Source organism: Bufo gargarizans, unplaced genomic scaffold, assembly GCF_014858855.1.
Source record: "Bufo gargarizans isolate SCDJY-AF-19 unplaced genomic scaffold, ASM1485885v1 fragScaff_scaffold_210_pilon, whole genome shotgun sequence".
NCBI classification, from domain to species: domain Eukaryota; kingdom Metazoa; phylum Chordata; class Amphibia; order Anura; family Bufonidae; genus Bufo; species Bufo gargarizans.
In genome coordinates this window covers 20,485-43,771 of record NW_025334071.1, presented here as the reverse complement: position 1 = coordinate 43,771, position 23,287 = coordinate 20,485, and the positions used below count along the sequence as shown (strand labels likewise).

The following is a 23,287-nucleotide window of genomic DNA, read 5'->3' as shown; positions in this document are numbered from 1 at the left end:
AGAGGCTCAGACCTCAGTGTGCAGGCACTGGCTGGAGAGAGGCTCAGACCTCAGTGTGCAGCACTGGCTGGAGAGAGGCTCAGACCTCAGTGTGCAGGCACTGGCTGGAGAGAGGCTCAGACCTCAGTGTGCAGGCACTGGCTGGAGAGAGGCTCAGACCTCACTGTGCAGGCACTGGCTGGAGAGAGGCTCAGACCTCACTGTGCAGGCACTGGCTGGAGAGAGGCTCAGACCTCAGTGTGCAGCACTGGCTGGAGAGAGGCTCAGACCTCAGTGTGCAGGCACTGGCTGGAGAGAGGCTCAGACCTCACTGTGCAGGCACTGGCTGGAGAGAGGCTCAGACCTCAGTGTGCAGCACTGGCTGGAGAGAGGCTCAGACCTCACTGTGCAGGCACTGGCTGGAGAGAGGCTCAGACCTCAGTGTGCAGGCACTGGCTGGAGAGAGGCTCAGACCTCAGTGTGCAGGCACTGGCTGGAGAGAGGCTCAGACCTCAGTGAGCAGGCACTGGCTGGAGAGAGGCTCAGACCTCAGTGAGCAGGCACTGGCTGGAGAGAGGCTCAGACCTCAGTGTGCAGGCACTGGCTGGAGAGAGGCTCAGACCTCAGTGTGCAGGCACTGGCTGGAGGGAGGCTCAGACCTCAGTGTGCAGGCACTGGCCTCACCTCAGTGTGCAGGCACTGGCTGGAGAGAGGCTCAGACCTCAGTGTGCAGGCACTGGCTGGAGAGAGGCTCAGACCTCAGTGTGCAGGCACTGGCTGGAGAGAGGCTCAGACCTCAGTGTGCAGGCACTGGCTGGAGAGAGGCTCAGACCTCAGTGTGCAGGCACTGGCTGGAGAGAGGCTCAGACCTCAGTGTGCAGGCACTGGCTGGAGAGAGGCTCAGACCTCAGTGAGCAGGCACTGGCTGGAGAGAGGCTCAGACCTCAGTGAGCAGGCACTGGCTGGAGAGAGGCTCAGACCTCAGTGTGCAGCACTGGCTGGAGAGAGGCTCAGACCTCACTGTGCAGGCACTGGCTGGAGAGAGGCTCAGACCTCAGTGTGCAGGCACTGGCTGGAGAGAGGCTCAGACCTCAGTGTGCAGGCACTGGCTGGAGAGAGGCTCAGACCTCAGTGTGCAGGCACTGGCTGGAGAGAGGCTCAGACCTCAGTGAGCAGGCACTGGATGGAGGGAGGCTCAGACCTCAGTGTGCAGGCACTGGATGGAGGGAGGCTCAGACCTCAGTGTGCAGGCACTGGCTGGAGAGAGGCTCAGACCTCAGTGTGCAGGCACTGGCTGGAGAGAGGCTCAGACCTCAGTGTGCAGGCACTGGCTGGAGAGAGGCTCAGACCTCAGTGTGCAGGCATTGGCTGGAGAGAGGCTCAGACCTCAGTGTGCAGGCACTGGATGGAGGGAGGCTCAGACCTCAGTGTGCAGGCACTGGCTGGAGAGAGGCTCAGACCTCAGTGTGCAGGCACTGGCTGGAGAGAGGCTCAGACCTCAGTGTGCAGGCACTGGCTGGAGAGAGGCTCAGACCTCAGTGTGCAGGCACTGGCTGGAGAGAGGCTCAGACCTCAGTGTGCAGGCACTGGCTGGAGAGTGCCTTAAGAAATTTGCGGAACGGAACAGGAGGCCTATTATAGAAATGCCTATTCTTGTCTGCAAAACGTTTTGTCCGTAAAGATTTTTGTGGGGCCACGGAACGGAGCAATGGATGCGGACAGCACACAGAGTGCTGTACGCATCTTTTGCGGACCTATTATAATAAAGGTTCCGTATACAGAACGCTGATAACGCCCCGTATACGGAACACAAAAAATGTTCGCGTGCATGAGCCCTAAGGGCTGTTTCACACGAGCGAGTCCATTGTGGGAATCGCGCTCCGTGTGCGAGTGTGATCCTCCGCTCTGGACTTGCAGGAGCGCAGGGCATCATCATGATTTATAATGCTATGCGTCTCTGCTTGACCTTTTTTCCACAATATTATAGTGACATAAAGCTGTCAGTATGATTCTGTAGAAATAAGGTCAAGCAGAGGCACATGTAAAGTTCTGCATCTTGGTAGTAATAATCTCCGTGCTTCATATGTCCTAGGGAGAGTAACACTGGAGAGTCACTTATAGAGAAGGATCAGCTACTAATAATACCCATACATCATATGTCCTAGGGGGAGTAACACTGGAGAGTCACTTATAGAGAAGGATCAGGTACTAATAATCTACATACATCATATGTCCTAGGGGGAGTAACACTGGAGAGTCACTTATAGAGAAGGATCAGGTACTAATAATCTACATACATCATATGTCCTAGGAGGAGTAACACTGGAGAGTCACTTATAGAGAAGGATCAGCTACTAATAATCCCCATACATCATATGTCCTAGGGGGAGTAACACTGGAGAGTCACTTATAGAGAAGGATCAGGTACTAATAATCTACATACATCATATGTCCTAGGGGGAGTAACACTGGAGAGTCACTTGTATAGAAGGATCAGGTACTAATAATCTACATACATCATATGTCCTAGGAGGAGTAACACTGGAGAGTCACTTGTATAGAAGGATCAGCTACTAATAATACCCATACATCATATGTCCTAGGGGGAGTAACACTAGAGAGTCACTTGTATAGAAGGATCAGGTACTAATAATTTACATACATCATATGTCCTAGGGGGAGTAACACTGGAGAGTCACTTGTATAGAAGGATCAGGTACTAATAATCTACATACATCATATGTCCTAGGGGGAGTAACACTGGAGAGTCACTTGTATAGAAGGATCAGGTACTAATAATTTACATACATCATATGTCCTAGGGGGAGTAACACTGGAGAGTCACTTGTATAGAAGGATCAGGTAGTAATAACCTACATACATCATATGTCCTAGGGGGAGTAACACTGGAGAGTCACTTGTATAGAAGGATCAGGTAGTAATAACCTACATACATCATATGTCCTAGGGGGAGTAACACTGGAGAGTCACTTGTATAGAAGGATCAGGTACTAATAATCTACATACATCATATGTCCTAGGGGGAGTAACACTGGAGAGTCACTTGTATAGAAGGATCAGGTACTAATAATTTACATACATCATATGTCCTAGGGGGAGTAACACTGGAGAGTCACTTGTATAGAAGGATCAGGTAGTAATAACCTACATACATCATATGTCCTAGGGGGAGTAACACTGGAGAGTCACTTGTATAGAAGGATCAGGTAGTAATAACCTACATACATCATATGTCCTAGGGGGAGTAACACTGGAGAGAAGGATCTGAGCGACTGAACTGATGAGGGGCCTGGAAGGTCTGAGTTATGGGGGAAGAATTACACTTATTTAGTCTTGAGAAGAGACGTCTAAGGGGGGACAGGATTAACCTGTACAAGTATATAATTGGGCCGCGACACGGGGCGCTGCCTCCGACTGGAGAAGAAGACCTCAGTCTCCAGAATCATCAAGGCTTCTTTACTGTAAGAGCTGTGAACCCGCGGGATAGACTCCTCAGGACGTGGTCACAGCAGGAACAGGGGACGGTTTATACAAGGATTCTTTACTGTAAGAGCTGTGAACCCGCGGGATAGACTCCTCAGGACGTGGTCACAGCAGGAACAGGGGACGGTTTATACAAGGATTCTTTACTGTAAGAGCTGTGAACCCGCGGGATAGACGTCCTCAGGACGTGGTCACAGCAGGTACAGGGAGCGGTTTATACAAGGATTCTTTACTGTAAGAGCTGTAAACCCGCGGGATAGACGTCCTCAAGACGTGGTCACAGCAGGAACAGGGGACAGTTTATACAAGGATTCTTTACTGTAAGAGCTGTAAACCCGCAGGATAGACTCCTCAGGACGTGGTCACAGCAGGAACAGGGGGCGGTTTATACAAGGATTCTTTACTGTAAGAGCTGTAAACCCATGGGATAGACTCCTCAGGACGTGGTCACAGCAGGAACAGGGGACGGTTTATACAAGGATTCTTTACTGTAAGAGCTGTGAACCCGCGGGATAGACTCCTCAGGACGTGGTCACAGCAGGAACAGGGGGCGGTTTATACAAGGATTCTTCACTGTAAGAGCTGTAAACCCGCGGGATAGACTCCTCAGGACGTGGTCACAGCAGGAACAGGGGGCGGTTTATACAAGGATTCTTTACTGTAAGAGCTGTAAACCCGCGGGATAGACGTCCTCAGGACGTGGTCACAGCAGGAACAGGGGGCGGTTTATACAAGGATTCTTTACTGTAAGAGCTGTAAACCCGCGGGATAGACGTCCTCAGGACGTGGTCACAGCAGGAACAGGAGACGGGATAAAAAGGGTTTAGATGAATTCTTAAAAGTAAATGACATTAATGCTTATGCATGTGTAGAAATCTGAGTCTCGCTTCCTTCTGGGATTCGCGTCCCCACCGATCCCTTGGTTGAACAACTTATGTCTTTTTTCAACTGTATTAACTACTAACCACAGTATGAAACATTGCAGTGCAACACCGGTGGACAGAGAGGGGACACATTACAGCATGACACCGATACACAGATAGAGGGGACACATTACAGCGTGACACCGACACACAGATAGAGGGGACACATTACAGCGTGACACCGATACACAGATAGAGGGGACATCTTGCCACCACATGTGGTCCTCTCATGGCAGGGCTGACAACTGCTGGTGTGATGATCGGGGGAGCCATTACTTACAGTCAGTCACCACTAGTAGTGATACGAGGACACTAACAGCTCAGTGATATGTGCAGGACATCCTGACACCACATGTGCTCCTCTCATGGCAGGGCTGACAACTGCTGGTGTGATGATCGGGGGAGCCATTACATACAGTCGGTCACCTCTAGTAGTGATACGAGGACACTGACAGCTCAGTGATATCTGCAGGACATCCTGACACCACATGTGCTCCTCTCATGGCAGAGCTGACAACTGCTGGTGTGATGATCGGGGGAGCCATTACTTACAGTCAGTCACCTCTAGTAGTGATACGAGGACACTGACAGCTCAGTGATATCTGCAGGACATCCTGACACCACATGTGCTCCTCTCATGGCAGAGCTGACAACTGCTGGTGTGATGATCGGGGGAGCCATTACATACAGTCAGTCACCTCTAGTAGTGATACGAGGACACTGACAGCTCAGTGATATCTGCAGGACATCCTGACACCACATGTGTCCTCTCATGGCAGAGCTGACAACTGCTGGTGTGATGATCGGGGGAGCCATTACTTACAGTCAGTCACCACTAGTAGTGATACGAGGACACTGACAGCTCAGTGATATGTGCAGGACGTCCTGACACCACATGTGTTCCTCTCATGGCAGGGCTGACAACTGCTGGTGTGATGATCGGGGGAGCCATTACATACAGTCGGTCACCTCTAGTAGTGATACGAGGACACTGACAGCTCAGTGATATCTGCAGGACATCCTGACACCACATGTGCTCCTCTCATGGCAGAGCTGACAACTGCTGGTGTGATGATCGGGGGAGCCATTACTTACAGTCAGTCACCTCTAGTAGTGATACGAGGACACTGACAGCTCAGTGATATGTGCAGGACGTCCTGACACCACATGTGGTCCTCACATGGCAGGGCTGACAACTGCTGGTGTGATGATCGGGGAAGCCATTACATACAGTCGGTCACCTCTAGTAGAGATACGAGGACACTGACAGCTCAGTGAAATGTGCAGGACGTCCTGACACCACATGTGCTCCTCTCATGGCAGGGCTGACAACTGCTGGTGTGATGATCGGGGAAGCCATTACATACAGTCGGTCACCTCTAGTAGTGATACGAGGACACTGACAGCTCAGTGATATCTGCAGGACATCCTGACACCACATGTGCTCCTCTCATGGCAGAGCTGACAACTGCTGGTGTGATGATCGGGGGAGCCATTACATACAGTCAGTCACCCCTAGTAGAGATATGAGGACACTCAGTGATATCTGCAGGACATCCTGACACCACATGTGCTCCTCTCATGGCAAGGCTGACAACTGCTGGTGTGATGATCGGGGGAGCCATTGCATACGACAGTCACCACTAGTAGTGATACGAGGACACTGACAGCTCAGTGATATGTGCAGGACGTCCTGACACCACATGTGGTCCTCTAATGGTGGGGCCTCCATTCATAAGCAAGATAATGCTCCCCCACACACAGGAGGCTTTCCCAGGAATGTCTCCTCCAGATTACAACACTTCCTTGCCGACCCAGTCACCAGATTTATCAATAATCAAGCATTTATGGGACAAGCTGGGACACTAGCTTCAGCAACTAATGAATGTGCAGGATCTCCAGGCCCAGCTGTAATATCTTTAGACAAATATGCTGCAAGATAAGGGATCTGCATGTCTTCATGTCCAACTGTATCTCATCTTGTATCTGGGCTAGAGGCTGTACCTCCTCTTGTATCTGGAATAGGGGATGTATCCCCTCTTGTTTCCAGTCTAGAGGCCGTATCTCAGCTTGTTTCCAGTCTAGAGGCCGTATCTCAGCTTGAATCCAGACTAGAGGCCGTATCTCAGCTTGTTTCCAGTCTAGAGGCCGTATCTCAGCTTGAATCCAGACTAGAGGCCGTATCTCATCTTGAATCCAGGCTAGAGGCCGCATCTCATCTTGAATCCAGACTAGAGGTCGCATCTCATCTTGTATTCAGGCTAGAGGCTGTATCTCATCTTGTATCCAGGCCAGGAGCCGTATCTCATCTTGTATCCAGGCTAGAGTCCGTATCTCATCTTGTATTCAGGCTAGAGTCCGTATCTCATCTTGTATTCAGGCTAGAGGCCGTATCTCATCTTGAATCCAGGCCAGGAGCCGTATCTCATCCTAAAATCCAGGCTAGAGTCCGTATCGCATCTTGAATCCAGCCCAGAGGTTGTATCTCCTCTTACATGCAGTCTACAGGATGTATCTCATCTAGTAGCCAGGCTAGAGGCTGTATCTCATCTGTATCTAGGCCAGTGGTGGCGAACCTATGGCACGAGTTCCAGAGGCGGCACTCAGAGCCCTCTCTGTGGGTACCCACGCCCTGGAAAAAGTCTATGGTGTACCACTATGCCTTAGACTTTTCCTGCTATTCATCAGCGCAGGGCGCACTATAAATGGCACAGGGAGCGCAGGGCAAACTATGTACAGCACAGGGCGCACTATAAATGGCACAGGCAGCGCAGGGCGCACTATGTACAGCACAAGCAGCGCAGGGCGCACTATAAATGGCACAGGCAGCGCAGGGCGCACTATAAATGGCACAGGCAGGGCAGGGCGCACTATAAATGGCACAGGCAGGGCAGGGCGCACTATAAATGGCACAGGCAGGGCAGGGCACACTATAAATGGCACAGGGAGCGCAGGGCAAACTATGTACAGCACAGGGCGCACTATAAATGGCACAGGCAGCGCAGGGCGCACTATAAATGACACAGGCAGCGCAGGGCGCACTATAAATGGCACAGGCAGCGCAGGGCGCACTATAAATGACACAGGCAGCGCAGGGCGCACTATAAATGACACAGGCAGCGCAGGGCGCACTATAAATGACACAGGCAGCGCAGGGCGCACTATGTACAGCACAAGCAGCGCAGGGCGCACTATAAATGGCACAGGGAGCGCAGGGCAAACTATGTACAGCACAGGGCACACTATAAATGGCACAGGCAGCGCAGGGCGCACTATGTACAGCACAAGCAGCGCAGGGCACACTATAAATGACACAGGCAGCGCAGGGCGCACTATAAATGGCACAGGCAGCGCAGGGCGCACTATGTACAGCACAGGCAGCGCAGGGCGCACTATAAATGGCACAGGCAGCGCAGGGCGCACTATAAATGGCACAGGCAGGGCAGGGCGCACTATAAATGGCACAGGCAGGGCAGGGCGCACTATAAATGGCACAGGGAGCGCAGGGCAAACTATGTACAGCGCAGGGCGCACTATAAATGGCACAGGGAGCGCAGGGCAAACTATGTACAGCACAGGGCGCACTATAAATGGCACAGGCAGGGCAGGGCGCACTATAAATGACACAGGCAGCGCAGGGCGCACTATAAATGGCACAGGCAGCGCAGGGCGCACTATAAATGGCACAGGCAGCGCAGGGCGCACTATAAATGGCACAGGCAGCGCAGGGCGCACTATAAATGGCACAGGCAGCGCAGGGCGCACTATAAATGGCACAGGCAGCGCAGGGCGCACTATAATTGGCACAGGCAGCGCAGGGCGCACTATAAATGGCACAGGCAGCGCAGGGCGCACTATAAATGGCACAGGCAGCGCAGGGCGCACTATAAATGGCACAGGCAGCTCAGGGCGCACTATAAATGGCACAGGCAGCGCAGGGCGCACTATAAATGGCACAGGCAGCGCAGGGTGCACTATAAATGGCACAGGCAGCGCAGGGCGCACTATAAATGCCACAGGCAGCACAGGGCGCACTATAAATGCCACAGGCAGCACAGGGCGCACTATAAATGGCACAGGCAGGGCAGGGCGCACTATAAATGGCACAGGCAGCGCAGGGCGCACTATAAATGGCACAAGCAGCGCAGGGCACACTATAAATGGCACAGGCAGCTCAGGGCGCACTATAAATGGCACAGGCAGCGCAGGGCGCACTATAAATGACACAGGCAGCGCAGGGTGCACTATAAATGGCACAGGCAGCGCAGGGCGCACTATAAATGCCACAGGCAGCACAGGGCGCACTATAAATGCCACAGGCAGCACAGGGCGCACTATAAATGGCACAGGCAGCGCAGGGCGCACTATAAATGGCACAAGCAGCGCAGGGCACACTATAAATGGCACAGGCAGCGCAGGGTGCACTATAAATGGCACAGGCAGCGCAGGGCGCACTATAAATGGCACAGGCAGGGCAGGGCGCACTATAAATGGCACAGGGAGCGCAGGGCAAACTATGTACAGCACAGGGCGCACTATAAATGGCACAGGCAGGGCAGGGCGCACTATAAATGACACAGGCAGCGCAGGGCGCACTATAAATGGCACAGGCAGCGCAGGGCGCACTATAAATGGCACAGGCAGCGCAGGGCGCACTATAAATGGCACAGGCAGCGCAGGGCGCACTATAAATGGCACAGGCAGCGCAGGGCGCACTATAAATGGCACAGGCAGCGCAGGGCGCACTATAATTGGCACAGGCAGCGCAGGGCGCACTATAAATGGCACAGGCAGCGCAGGGCGCACTATAAATGGCACAGGCAGCGCAGGGCGCACTATAAATGGCACAGGCAGCTCAGGGCGCACTATAAATGGCACAGGCAGCGCAGGGCGCACTATAAATGGCACAGGCAGGGCAGGGCGCACTATAAATGACACAGGCAGCGCAGGGTGCACTATAAATGGCACAGGCAGCGCAGGGCGCACTATAAATGGCACAGGCAGCGCAGGGCGCACTATAAATGGCACAGGCAGCGCAGGGCGCACTATAAATGGCACAAGCAGCGCAGGGCACACTATAAATGGCACAGGCAGCGCAGGGTGCACTATAAATGGCACAGGCAGCGCAGGGCGCACTATAAATGGCACAGGCAGCGCAGGGTGCACTATAAATGGCACAGGCAGCACAGGGCGCACTATGTACAGCACAAGCAGTGCAGGGCGCACTATGAACGGCACAGGCAGCTCAGGGCACACTATAAATGGCACAGGCAGCGCAGGGCGCACTATAAATGGCACAGGCAGTGCAGGGCGCACTATAAATGGCACAGGCAGCGCAGGGTGCACTATAAATGGCACAGGCAGCGCAGGGCGCACTATGTACAGCACAAGCAGTGCAGGGCGCACTATGAACGGCACAGGCAGCGCAGGGCAAACTATAAATGGCACAGGCAGCTCAGGGCGCACTATAAATGCCACAGGCAGTGCAGGGCGCACTATAAATGCCACAGGCAGCGCAGGGCGCACTATAAATGGCACAGGCAGCTCAGGGCGTACTATGTACAGCACAGGCAGCGCAGGGCGCACTATAAATGGCACAGGCAGCGCAGGGCGCACTATAAATGGCACAGGCAGCGCAGGGCGCACTAAAAATGGCACAGGCAGCGCAGGGCGCACTATAAATGGCACAGGCAGCGCAGGGTGCACTATAAATGACACAGGCAGCGCAGGGCGCACTATAAATGGCACAGGCAGCTCAGGGCGCACTATAAATGGCACAGGCAGCGCAGGGCGCACTATAAATGGCACAGGCAGCGCAGGGCGCACTATAAATGGCACAGGCAGCGCAGGGCGCACTATAAATGGCACAGGCACCACAGGGCGCACTATAGATGGTACAGACACCACAGGGCACAATATGAATGGCACAGGCAGCGCAGGGCACACTATATACAGCACAGGCAGCGCAGGGCGCACTATAAATGCCACAGGCAGCGCAGGGCGCACTATAAATGGTACAGAAACCACAGTGCACAATATGAATGACACAGGCAGACCAGGACGCACTATAAATGGCACAGGCAGCGCACTGAATGTAGGCAGGCTATTATAGCTAAATGATAAAGTACACGGAAGATAAACTATCCTGGAATATACTATTCAGCGTAAATCGCCATGTTGGTACTTTGCGTTAAATAAGTGGGTTCTGGGTTGCAGTTTGGGCACTCAGTCTCTTAAAGGTTCACCATCACTGATCTAGGCTATAGGTGGTACCTCCTGTTTTATCCAGGCCAGAGGCCGTACCTCATCTTGTATCCAGGCTAGAGGCCGTATCTCATCATGTATCCAGGCTAGATGCCATATATCATATTGTATCCAGGTTAGAGGCCGTATCTCATATTGTATCTGGGCTAGAAACCATACCTCATCTAGTATTCGGGCTAGAGGCTGTATCTCATGTTGTATACACTCTACAGGCCGTATCTCCTCTTGTATCCAGGTTAGAGGCCGTATCTCATCATGTATCCAGGCTAGATGCCATATATCATATTGTATCCAGGATAGAGGCCGTATCTCATCTTGTATCCGGGCTAGAAACCGTACCTCATATTGTATCCAGGCTAGAGGTCATATCTCATCTAGTATCCAGGCTAGAGGCCGTATCTCCTCTAGTATCCAGGCTAGAGGCCATATCTCATTGTGTCAAGGCTAGAGGCCGAATCCAATCTTGTATCCAGGCTGGAGGACGTATCATCTAGTATCCAGGTTGGAGGCCGTATCTAATCTTGTAACCAGGTTAGATTCATATTTCTACTTGTATCCAGGTTAGAGGCCGTATCTCATCTTGTATCCGGGCTAGAGGATGTACCTCATCTAGTATCTAGGTTAGAGGCTGTACCTCATCTAGTATCCATGTTGGAGGCTGTATCTCATCTTGAATCCAGGCAAGAAATTGTACCTCATCTAGTGTTCGGGCTAGAGGCCATATCTCCTCTTGTATCCAGGCTAGAGGCCGTATCTCATCATGTCTCCAGCCCAGAGACAATATCTCATTTAGTATCCAGGTTAGAGGCCAAATCTCATCTTGTATTCAGGCTAGGGGCCGTATCTCATCTTGTATCCAGGCTAGAGGCAGTATCTCATCTTGTATCCAGGCTAGAGGCAGTATCTCATCTTGTATCCAGGTTAGAGGCCGTATCTCATCTTGTATCCGGGCTAGAGGCCGTATCTCATCTTGTATCCGGGCTAGAGGCCGTATTTCATCTTGTATCTAGGCTATAGGGCGTATCTCATCTAGTAGCCAGGCAAGAGGATGTACCTCATCTAGTATCCAGGTTAGAGGCTGTACCTCATCTAGTATCCAGGTTAGAGGCCGTATCTCATCTTGTATCCAGGCAAGAAACCGTACCTCATATAGTGTTCGGGCTAGAGGCCATATCTCCTCTTGTATCCAGGCTGGAGGACGTATCATCTAGTATCCAAGTTGGAGGCCGTATCTCATCATGTATCCAGCCCAGAGGCAATATCTCATTTAGTATCCATGTTAGAGGCCAAATCTCAGCTTGTATTCAGGCTAGGGGCCGTATCTCATCTTGTATCCAGGCTAGAGGCAGTATCTAATTTTGTATCCGGGCTATAACCCGTACCTCATCTTGTATCCAGGCTAGAGGCCATATCTCATCCAGTATCCAGTCTAGAGGCTGTATCTCCTCTTGTATCCAAGCTAAAGGCTGTATCTCATCTAGTATCCAGGCTAGAGGCCGAATCTCATCTTGTATCTAGGCTAGATGCCGTATCTCATCTTGTATCCAGGCTTGAGGCCATATCTCATCATGTATCCAGGCTAGAGGCCATATCTCATCTTGTATCCAGGCTAGATGCCGTATCTCATCATGTATCCAGGCTAGAGGAGGCCTCCTTTCACTTGCACAGTTCTCCCTGATAACCTCCACCTTTCCTCCTTGTGATCTCTTCCATTTACCATCATTATAGTCACACACAGAAAGCCTCATTCCAACACTTTCTTGGCCCAAAATCTTTTTGCCGATGAGTGGATATCTACAGTGCTTTGGAGGAAGAATGATTGGTATTATAGCTTACTGCTTTTCCAAGACTGCTTTACCAAGAGCTGATCTACAAGAGCATTGGAGATATTCAGCAGATACTCAGGAGGTAATCTGGAGGTCGATACAATCTAAACAAGTAAGATTTGTTTGTTTAAAATCTTTCCCCTCTTTACAATGGCAGACCTGGTTCTGTGCAGAAATTGTTGTGCTTTTATTTCAGGTTCCACTCATCAGAGGTTTGGATACTGTCTGATCTGTAGACAGCTCTCCATAATGCAGCAGGAAATTACCTTTTTGAAATATGAGATTTTTAAATTAACCACTAAATAAACTCAGGCTGAGAACATTGCAATACCACTGCCACAGAGGCCCCCTAGAAATGGAAGATGGGTTACTGTAGGTTCTGGTAGACTGAGAGTTGTGGATAGAAGGCATGTCCCACAGTCTGTGGCTCTCCATAATTCATTTGCAGCACTTTCAGAGTGAAAGAGCAACATGGAGGATGGCTCAAGCACAGTGGGTGAGAAACAATCATCTCCCATGCCTAAAGTATTTAAGACTGCAGCCAAAGACAAAAAGGAGAAGGTGAGGAATAATAGTAAGCAGCTGTTGGTGGGCGATTCCATCATAAGAGGTGTGAAGTTTGAGGAGAATGGTGTTGTAAGATGTCTCCCTGGTGCTACCGCTAGCAGGGATAGACGACGGATCCTTAATATTGTTAGGCAAGCAAAGCAGGAAAGGGAAGTGGATGTTATTCTCCATCTTGGGACAAACGATCTGGCTTGCAATGAGGTTTCAAAGGTGTAAGAAGCTTTCCACACAATGTATAACCTTCAGCATTACAGGAAAATGAGCATTAAGGAATTCAATGTATGGCTTGGTGAATGGTGTCTGAACCAAGGGTTTGGCTTTGTGTCTCATGTTAGATCTTGTTGGAATGGAAAAGAACTGTACAAGAAAGATGGTTTGCATCTTTCTCTCAAGGGAACAAATGTCCTCGGTGAACAGTTCCAAGTATTTGCTAAGAAGCATTTCAACTAGGAAAGAGGGGCAAAAGAGTGATAATCCAGCAGTCCTACTGCCCTCCGGAACAATGCCAGAAGAGGCCAGTAGCACAAAGGTTAAGAAATGACAAGCTCAGAGTCTTGTCTACAAATGCTCGCAGTCTAGGTAATAAGATCAATGAATCTGAGGCTATAATGGCATCTGAGAATATAGATGTAGTGGCTGTTACTGAGACGTGGTTCAAGGGGAGTAATGACTGGGATATATCAATACCAGGGTTCTCTTTATACAGGAAAGACAGAGAAGGCAAGAAGGGGGAGGGGTGGCCCTGTATGTGAAAGATAGCATAAAATCTAATTTGATACAAGTTAGCGAGAACAATTTAGAGTCAGTTTGGGTTACCTTGCAGCTTGATAATTATACGGTAACTCGTGTAGGTGTGATATATAGACCACCTAGCCAAGTCAAAGAATTAGATGATCTACTAGTTGAGGAAATAGCTAAAATGACATTGAAGGGGGACGTTATCATTATGGGAGACTTCAATCTTCCAGATGTAAACTGGAAAACCAAAATAGCTAGTTCTGCCAGAAGTACAGATATTCTAAATTCCCTACTGGGATCATCTCTACAGCAAGTAGTGGAGGAGCCGACCCGGAAGGAGGCCATTTTAGATTTAGTATTCACAAATTGGAATTTGGTATCTGATATTACTGTAGGGGAAAGCTTGGGATCTAGTGATCACCAGTCAGTGTGGTTTACTATAAGTACAGTGACTGAGTCACACCACACAAAAACAAAAGTTATACGAGTCCCTATCAGACTGGAACAGTTTCATTGGAGTCCAGGAAAATTGGGACTACTTAAAAGTGTCACTATTGAAGGCAACAGAAAATTGCATTAGGCTTGTCAGTAAAAGCAAAAAAAGGAAGAGACCACTGTGGTACTCAGCAGAAGTGGCCAAAATCATTAAAAACAAAAAGATAGCATTTAGGAATTATAAAAAAAAAAAAACGAGGATGACAGGCAAATTTATAAGATTAGGCAGAGAGAGGCCAAACAAGTTATAAGAGCTTCTAAAGCACAGGCAGAAGAGAAATTAGCTCAGTCAGGGAAAAAGGCGATAAGGCATTCTTCAGATACATAAATGAAAAAAGGAAACTAAAACAAGGAATTACCAAATTAAAAACAAAAGAAGGAAGGTATATGGAAGAAGATACAGAACTAGCTGACTGCCTCAGTGAACACTTCTGTTCAGTTCTTTCAAAGGAAAATGAAGGAGAAGGACCTCAGTCAGGAAGGAAGACTAATGAATCTTTTGACGCATGTGTCTTTACAGAGGAAGAGGTTCTAAGTCAACTGTCTAAAATTACTACAAATAAGTCACAGGGGCCTGATGAGATACACCCAAAGCTATTAAAAGAGCTCAGCGGGGAACTAGCAAAACCATTAACAGATTTATTTAACCAATCACTGGCAACAGGAGTCGTCCCAGAAGATTGGAAATTAGCAAGTGTGCCCATTCACAAGAAAGGTAGTAGGGAGGAATCGGGCAACTATAGGCCAGTAAGCCTGACATCAATAGTGGGGAAATTACTGGAAACCATACTTAAGGAGAGGATTGTGGAACATCTAAAATCCCATGGATTGAAAGATGAAAAACAGCATGGGTTTACTGCAGGGAGGTCATGTCAAACTAATCTTATAGATTTTTTTGATTGGGTGACTAAAATAATAGATGGCGGAGGTGCAGTAGACATCGCTTATCTGGGCTTCAGTAAGGCTTTTGATACTGTCCCACATAGAAGGCTTATCAATAAAGTGCAGTTTTTGGGCTTGGACTCCCATATTGGTGAATGGATTAGGCAGTGGCTGAGGGACAGGCAACAGAGGGTTGTAGTCAATGGAGTATATTCAGACCAAGGTCTTGTTACCAGTGGGGACCTCAGGGATCTGTTCTGGGACCCATGTTGCTTAATATCTTTATCAGCGACATTGCAGAAGGCCTCGATGGTAAGGTGTGTCTTTTTACTGATAACACAAAGATGTATAACAGGGGTGATGTTCCTGGAGGGATACACCAAATGGAAAAGGATTTAGGAAAACTAGAGAAATGGTCAAAAATCTGGCAACTAAAATGTAATGTTGATAAGTGCAAGATAATGCAGCTGGGGCGTAAAAACCCAAGAGCAGAATATACAATCAGTGATACAGTCCTGACCTCAGTATCTGAGGAAAGGGGTTTAGGGGTCATTATTTCAGAAGACTTAAAGGTAGGCAGACCATGTCACAGAGCAGCAGGAAATGCTAGCAGAATGCTGGGTGTATAGGGAGAGGCATTACCAGGAGAAAGAGGGGGCGCTCATGCCGCTCTACAGAGCACTAGTGAGACCTCATCTGGAGTATTGTGCGCAGTACTGGAGACCATATCTCCAGAAGGATATTGATACTTTGGAGAGAGTTCAGAGAAGAGCTACTAAACTGGTACATGGATTGCAGGATAAAACTTACCAGGAAAGATGAAAGGACCTTAACATGTAGAGCTTGGAAGAAAGACGAGACAGAGGGGAGATGAGAGAGACGGCTAAATACATAAAGGGAATCAACAAGGGAAAAGAGGAGGGAAGATTTACAAGAAGGAAAACTGCTACAAGAGGACATAGTGTTACATCAGAGGGGCAAAGGGTTAACAGTAATATAAGGAAGTATTACTTTACTGAGAGAGTAGTGGGTGCATGGAATAGCCTTCCTGCAGAAGTGGTAGCTGCAAATACAGTGGAGGAGGTTAAGCATGCATGGGATAGGCATAAGGCCATCCTTCATATAAGATAGGGCCGGGGCTATTCATAGTATTCAGTAGTGTTGAGCGCGAATATTCGAATTGCGAATTTTTTTCTCGAATATCGCAATTTCGAGATTTCGCGAATATTTAGAATATTGTTCTATATATTCGCGAATTCGAATATTCGTTTTTTTTTATTTTTATTATAATATTTTTTTCTTTCCCACTTCTCTAAAGTTGTTCTTACCTGTCCTTTGGATTCCTGGCTTCCTGGCTGCTCCAGTCAGTGGCGTTTTCAACTTACTGCTATATTCCATATTAGCTAAATTACAATCTAATCTATATGTGTATTTTACGAAATTTCGCAAATTGCGATGCGAGTAATATAACACGAAATAATCGCATGAAGATTTCCATTTAGCACTGCTGTATTCCATATTCTAGCCTAGTATGGAGTATAGCTGTGCTAAGTTGAAATCTTCATGCGATTATTTCGTGTTATATTACTCGCATCGCAATTTCGGCTTTTGCAAATGTTCTTAATATTGCTCTAACTTCGTCTTTTAGAATATTACGAATATTCTAAAAGACGAAGTTAGAGCAATATTACGAAATTTCGTAAAATACACATAGATTGTATTTAAGCTAATATACTGCTATAGTAATATTTTTTAATAGTGCACATATTTTACAAAACTTAAGTTCAGAAGAGGCAAAAAAAAATTTGAGGCAAAAAAAGGGATTCTAGCACTATATTAGCTAAATTACAATCTATATGTGTATTTTACGAAATTTCGTAATATTGCTCTAACTTCGTCTTTTAGAATATTCGTAATATTCTAAGAGACGAAGTTAGAGCAAATCACGAAATTTCGTAAAATACACATATTAGCCTAGCCATAGTCAATTAGCATAGGAACGTTGCCTTATACTATCAAGATAAATAATCGCAATACGCGGAAAAAAAAAATTCGTATATTATTCGCGATAATTGGAATAATTACGAATATTCGATTTCGACGAATATAACACGAATATTCATTCGAATATTCGCGAAATATCGCGAAATCGAATATGGCACCTCCCGCTCATCACTAGTATTCAGTATATTGGGCAGACTAGATGGGCCAAATGGGTCTTATCTGCCGACACATTCTAGTTTTTTTTATGGTTTACAATGTTTGGTTCTTGATATCTCATTCTGAAATATAACCCTCAGTGGTCACAGATCCTAGATTATATTATGAAAACACATGAATGTGGATTAGGAGACATGACTATGTGATGACACAACATCCCGAGGGAAGTGCACAAGTCTGACGAAGCCTCAGTGTCTCTAGGTATGAGCTGTATTGAGCAGGAGTCCGTCACAATGTGTCGCACATGCCAATACACAGATTTCTAAAGAGAGTAAGGGAGGATTATAGAATAGGTGATAATTCTCACTCTACAGCAGATATTTGGTCCTTTACTTCCACAGATCCAAGTCCTCGGTGAACCTGCTGCAAGATCTTAAGTCCTTGAAAGCCACTGCCACGGCCATCGAATCGTGCCACAATCACGTTGTCTGTGTTTATAAGCACGGAATCCCAGTCAATGTGAAACTTGTCAGTGACGAGCTGACTTCCCGGAGATTCATCCCTGAAAAAGCAGAGAAGCATGGATCAGATGGTGAAGGAACCAGGACATCACAAGATTGTGCTAAAGAAAATACATAAAGGAACCACAGACGAATCCAGAGATACCAGTGAATGAAAGAGAAAATACAATAAATAATCTAATACCCCACCCTAAAAATAATACCTAAAAATAAAGAGATTATTCCCTCTTAATACTAATCGCACCTGCCCTGTTATAAGACCAACGACATCCGCTCTGCCCCAACGCTGGCGACATCCGCTCCGCCCCAACGCTGGCGACATCCGCTCCGCCCCAACGCTGGCGACATCCGCTCCGCCCCAACGCTGGCGACATCCGCTCCGCCCCAACGCTGGCGACATCCGCTCCGCCCCAACGCTGGCGACATCCGCTCCGCCCCAACGCTGGAGACATCCGCTCCGCCCCAACGCTGGCGACATCCGCTCCGCCCCAACGCTGGCGACATCCGCTCCGCCCCAACGCTGGCGATATCCGCTCCGCCCCAACGCTGGCGACATCCGCTCCGCCCCAACGCTGGCGACATCCGCTCCGCCCCAACGCTGGCGACATCCGCTCCGCCCCAACGCTGGCGACATCCGCTCCGCCCCAACGCTGGCGACATCTGCTCCGCCCCAACGCTGGCGACATCCGCTCCGCCCCAACGCTGGCGACATCCGCTCCGCCTCAACGCTGGCGACATCCGCTCCGCCCCAACGCTGGCGATATCCGCTCCGCCCCAACGCTGGCGACATCCGCTCCGCCTCAACGCTGGCGACATCCGCTCCGCCCCAACGCTGGCGACATCCGCTCCGCCCCAACGCTGGCGACATCCGCTCCGCCCCAACGCTGGCGACATCTGCTCCGCCCCAACGCTGACGACATCTGCTCTGCCCCAATGCTAACGATATCCGCTCCGCCCCAACGCTGGCGACATCCGCTCCGCCCCAAACGCTGACGACATCCGCTCCGCCCCAACGCTGGCGACATCCGCTCTGCCCCAACGCTGGCGACATTTGCTCCGCCCCAACGCTGGCGACATCCGCTCTGCCCCAACACTGGCGACATCCGCTCCGTCCTAAATGTAACATCTACTGTGTGAACATGCAGGAGCCAGATGGTTGGTGGACTGTGGCATATGTGATATACCGCCCGTCATATCACTAGTGTGAAGTCCCCAACTCCTGATCTGCTCACGCTCAGACCATAGGCACGCTCACATCAGGGTCACACTTTTCTTCCATTTTTAGGGCTTAGTGGGTGGTATGGTGCTACTAATGATTGAGGACGCCCCACCTCAATGTAATGGGTATATGAAAAGAGTAGGGTAGCGAGCACTCACTCTATGGCAACACTCAGATTTAATAGTTAAAATGGCAATTAATACACTTGAAATAAAATGAAATACAAAATACAATAATTAAAACACTATAAATATAGTTAGACGGTCGACCGTGTATATAGCACTGATGCAATTGGCACAATAAAATGTAGGGGGCTTATTCAAGCAAGAAAGGTTCTCCAGTGGTGTCCTCGGGAAGAGGTGATGCAACAAAGAAGTGAAAACACAACAGTGATAAAAGGTAATAATAAATATTCCTGAGATCAGGATAAATTGATAATCATATCCATAATATGCAAAAACGTGATTAGAAGCGTGGGTGCCTGTGAAAAGTAATAGAAATCAAGAAAGGACACCTGCTGGAGTCCTGCGCAATAGAGGACACTATTATGCTTGTGTCCCTTCCTGTGGCAAATAAAAAACGTCCGAGTCACTAAATGCACTTGACGGCAACAAACGCTTGATCCGTTGTCTGTAGTCCGCTGTTTAATGTTCCATTCATATAGACAGTTTAAGGTAGCGGCTGAAGTCTTACCTCTGTCTGGAGGAAGCGGTCAGCGGTCTTACCTCCTGTGGTACTATGTTAGAAGATCACTTCCTTGGAACGCTATACGAAATCTGCTGGAGACGCCGCTCCGTCTTCGCGGCTTGCAGGCTCTGACAATCCAGCCCAGTCTCGCGATAATACACGTGGGACTTCCGTCCGGTCTCTGTATTCGCTCAGATGGTCAGGGCGGTTCAATTGTCACAATCGTAGCAGTTCTTAATTCAATAGTTTCTCTTTAGAGCATGGCCATGCAATAAGTCCTTTTTATGGAGGTATGATCGCAGTGTCTGATAACCCAGACGCGTTTCGGGATACTCTAATCCCTTCCTCAGTGGTAAATCATGCACTCCTAACCTCCGCCTTTTTAAACGTTCATAGGGTCCTCTGTAAATCCCGGTTACCATAGTCCAGAATTGGAGTGTTTTCGGCAGTTTTCCGCCATGATGCGGTTATGTTGCGGTTTTTTACTTATGGGTGCGTTTTTGCTCGTTTTTTATTCTAATAGTGGTAATCGGTCGATATACCCTTTAAAACTACAATTGCTAATATCTTAAGAAATTGTGATAAAATAGTAAAATTGATTAAAAAGCAGCTAAAAATAATAAAACCTAATAGGCATAATATAAGGATTCACATAGATCATCGGCAGTGATGTTGGGTTGACATGTAGATGGTCGGGCCTGGATAGGGTCCCAAACCAGAGGGGGGGTCCCAGCGCCGATAAACGGCCAAGCTTGGGATCCGCCGTCGGGGATGGGGCCCAAGCCTTATATAAACCCAAACAGCTCCATGTCAGAATTCAGTCCGAACGGTAGTAGGGAGCCGAATTGATATATCTGCCTGGATTCTGCTCTGGACATCTTCTGAATGTAGTCTCCTCCTCTCCAATGTTGATTGATCCTCCAGTCCAACAAACATTAGGTTCCCTGGGTTACTATTACGCGTGTCTTTATAATGTTTTGACAATGAGTGCTTCTCATACCCTTTTTTGATATTCGAGATGTGTTCCCTAATTCTTGTTTTTAAGGGGCGTTTCGTACGCCCTATGTATTGACGATTGCAGGGGCATTGAATCAAATAAATAACCCCTGTCGTATTACAAGAAATACAATCTTCAATTTTCCATTTGTATTTATTCTGGGTAGAACAAATCTCTAGGGTTTTCCGTGGTAGAGTGTTGGATTTACAGCCTACGCACCTTCCGCATTTATAGAACCCTTTCATCTTCATAAAAGAGCCTAACGTGTGGTCTTTCTGAATCTTATTCGGGACTGATGGAGCTACTTTCAAACCCAAATTAGGGGCTTTAGTAAAGGTCATTTTGGGTGTATGTGGCAGGAGGTGACCTACTATTTTGTCACTCAGTAAATATGGCCAATGAGCCCTAATCACTTTTTGAATCCTTTTGTAATTATTGTTAAAAGGGAGGACAAGTCTGATATCCAGAAAGGAATCATCTGTCTGCAGCTTTATCTAGTTGTCTCACATTGATTAGAGCCTGATTAATTGTTCCTATGGGATAATGTTTATCCTCAAAATAGGATTTCATTTTAATGGCCTCCTCCTCAAATTTCGCATCTTCCGTACAATTGCGTCTAATCCGTCTAAACTGTCCGATGGGAACATTGATCAACCACCCTGGGAGGTGACAGCTGGAAAAAGGGATAAAATTATTAGTCGCTGTAGGTTTTTGAAAGGTGCTGCATTTATATCTCCCATCTAATGCTTCAATTGATAAATCTAGGTATTCCGTCTTGTTCTTAATATTTGAGGTAAAAATCAGGCCCTTGTCATTCATATTCAGGCTCCTCAAAAATACTTCCAATGTGGTCATATGTGGTCATATCTTCTTTCCAAATAATCGATATAGCGCCGCCATAGGACTAGGTCCCCCCCCAGTATGGGGTCTATGGTAGTCATCTCCCAATCAGCCAAAAATAAATTGGCATAATTGGGGGCGAACCTAGTCCCCATGGCGGTGCCCTGTTGCTGCAGATAGTAGTCTCCCTCAAAAAATAATTGTGCTGCAAAATATATTTAATAGCCTTCAAAATAAAATCAATCTGAGTATTACGTAAGGCAGCATCTATAGTCAATTGTATGGCATCTAATCCTTGTTGGTGATCAATCACCGTATACAGGGACTGTATATCCAATGTACCCATTATCCAGTTAGGCTCCACCCTCAATTGCTCCAAGATCTCTATTATGTGGGTAGTGTCCTTCACGTAACATCGAGATTTCTTCACCAATGGTTGAAGGAGAGTATCAATATACTTGGACAAATTCGAGGTAATGGAGCCTATGCCGGATACTTAGAGAAAATTCACTCATTGACCTTGTGTGCAGCTGCCTTGAGCTGTTGGTCCTTGATCGGCCGGTGAGGTACAAGGAGAGAGTTGCACTTCCCTGCGCAGTGTTCCAGGGGGCCAAAGGACAGGGCAGACAAGCCTCAATTATTACTCAAAGCATTACAGACAGACAGAACATTTGGAATTTGTTTACAAATTAATTTGACCTTCATCGAAAGTGCTCAAATTGCCCTGAGAAGTTGTGTGTATGACAATCCAGGGACTGGTAGACCAGTATCCAACCCCTTACAGGATCTTTAATGCACACAGCATGAGTAATGTCTGAGGGAAAGTTTTGTGGAACATGATGGACCAGGCAGGAGATGTGCAGCTCTGCAGGGGTAGTATTCGCAGCAGTGGTATAGTATGAGACATGATGGACCAGGCAGGAGATGTGCCGCTCTGCAGGGGTAGTAGTAGTAGCAGCAGTGGTATAGTATGAGACATGATGGACCAGGCAGGAGATGTGCAGCTCTGCAGGGGTAGTATTCGCAGCAGTGGTATAGTATGAGACATGATGGACCAGGCAGGAGATGTGCAGCTCTGCAGGGGTAGTATTCGCAGCAGTGGTATAGTATGAGACATGATAGACCAGGCAGGAGATGTGCCGCTCTGCAGGGGTAGTAGTATTCGCAGCAGTGGTATAGTATGAGACATGATGGACCAGGCAGGAGATGTGCAGCTCTGCAGGGGTAGTAGTACTCGCAGCAGTGGTATAGTATGAGACATGATGGACCAGGCAGGAGATCTGCAGCTCTGCAGGGGTAGTATTCGCAGCAGTGGTATAGTATGAGACATGATAGACCAGGCAGGAGATGTGCAGCTCTGCAGGGGTAGTATTCGCAGCAGTGGTATAGTATGAGACATGATAGACCAGGCAGGAGATGTGCAGCTCTGCAGGGGTAGTATTCGCAGCAGTGGTATAGTATGAGACATGATGGACCAGGCAGGAGATGTGCCGCTCTGCAGGGGTAGTAGTAGTAGCAGCAGTGGTATAGTATGAGACATGATGGACCAGGCAGGAGATGTGCAGCTCTGCAGGGGTAGTAGTAGCAGCAGTGGTATAGTATGAGACATGATGGACCAGGCAGGAGATGTGCAGCTCTGCAGGGGTAGTATTCGCAGCAGTGGTATAGTATGAGACATGATGGAC

General features: G+C 48.3%; 1 protein-coding gene across 1 annotated transcript in view; it reads right to left on the bottom strand.

Annotated features, from left to right (window-relative positions):
* Positions 1 to 17,920, bottom strand: part of LOC122922335 (inactive dipeptidyl peptidase 10-like) — a 77,669-nt gene extending 59,749 nt beyond the window's left edge. The window contains exon 1 of the mRNA XM_044272909.1: positions 17,706 to 17,920. Coding sequence (XP_044128844.1) covers positions 17,706 to 17,920 — 215 coding nt within the window. The remainder of the gene's footprint in view (positions 1 to 17,705) is intronic.
* Positions 17,921 to 23,287: the final 5,367 nt, after the last annotated feature.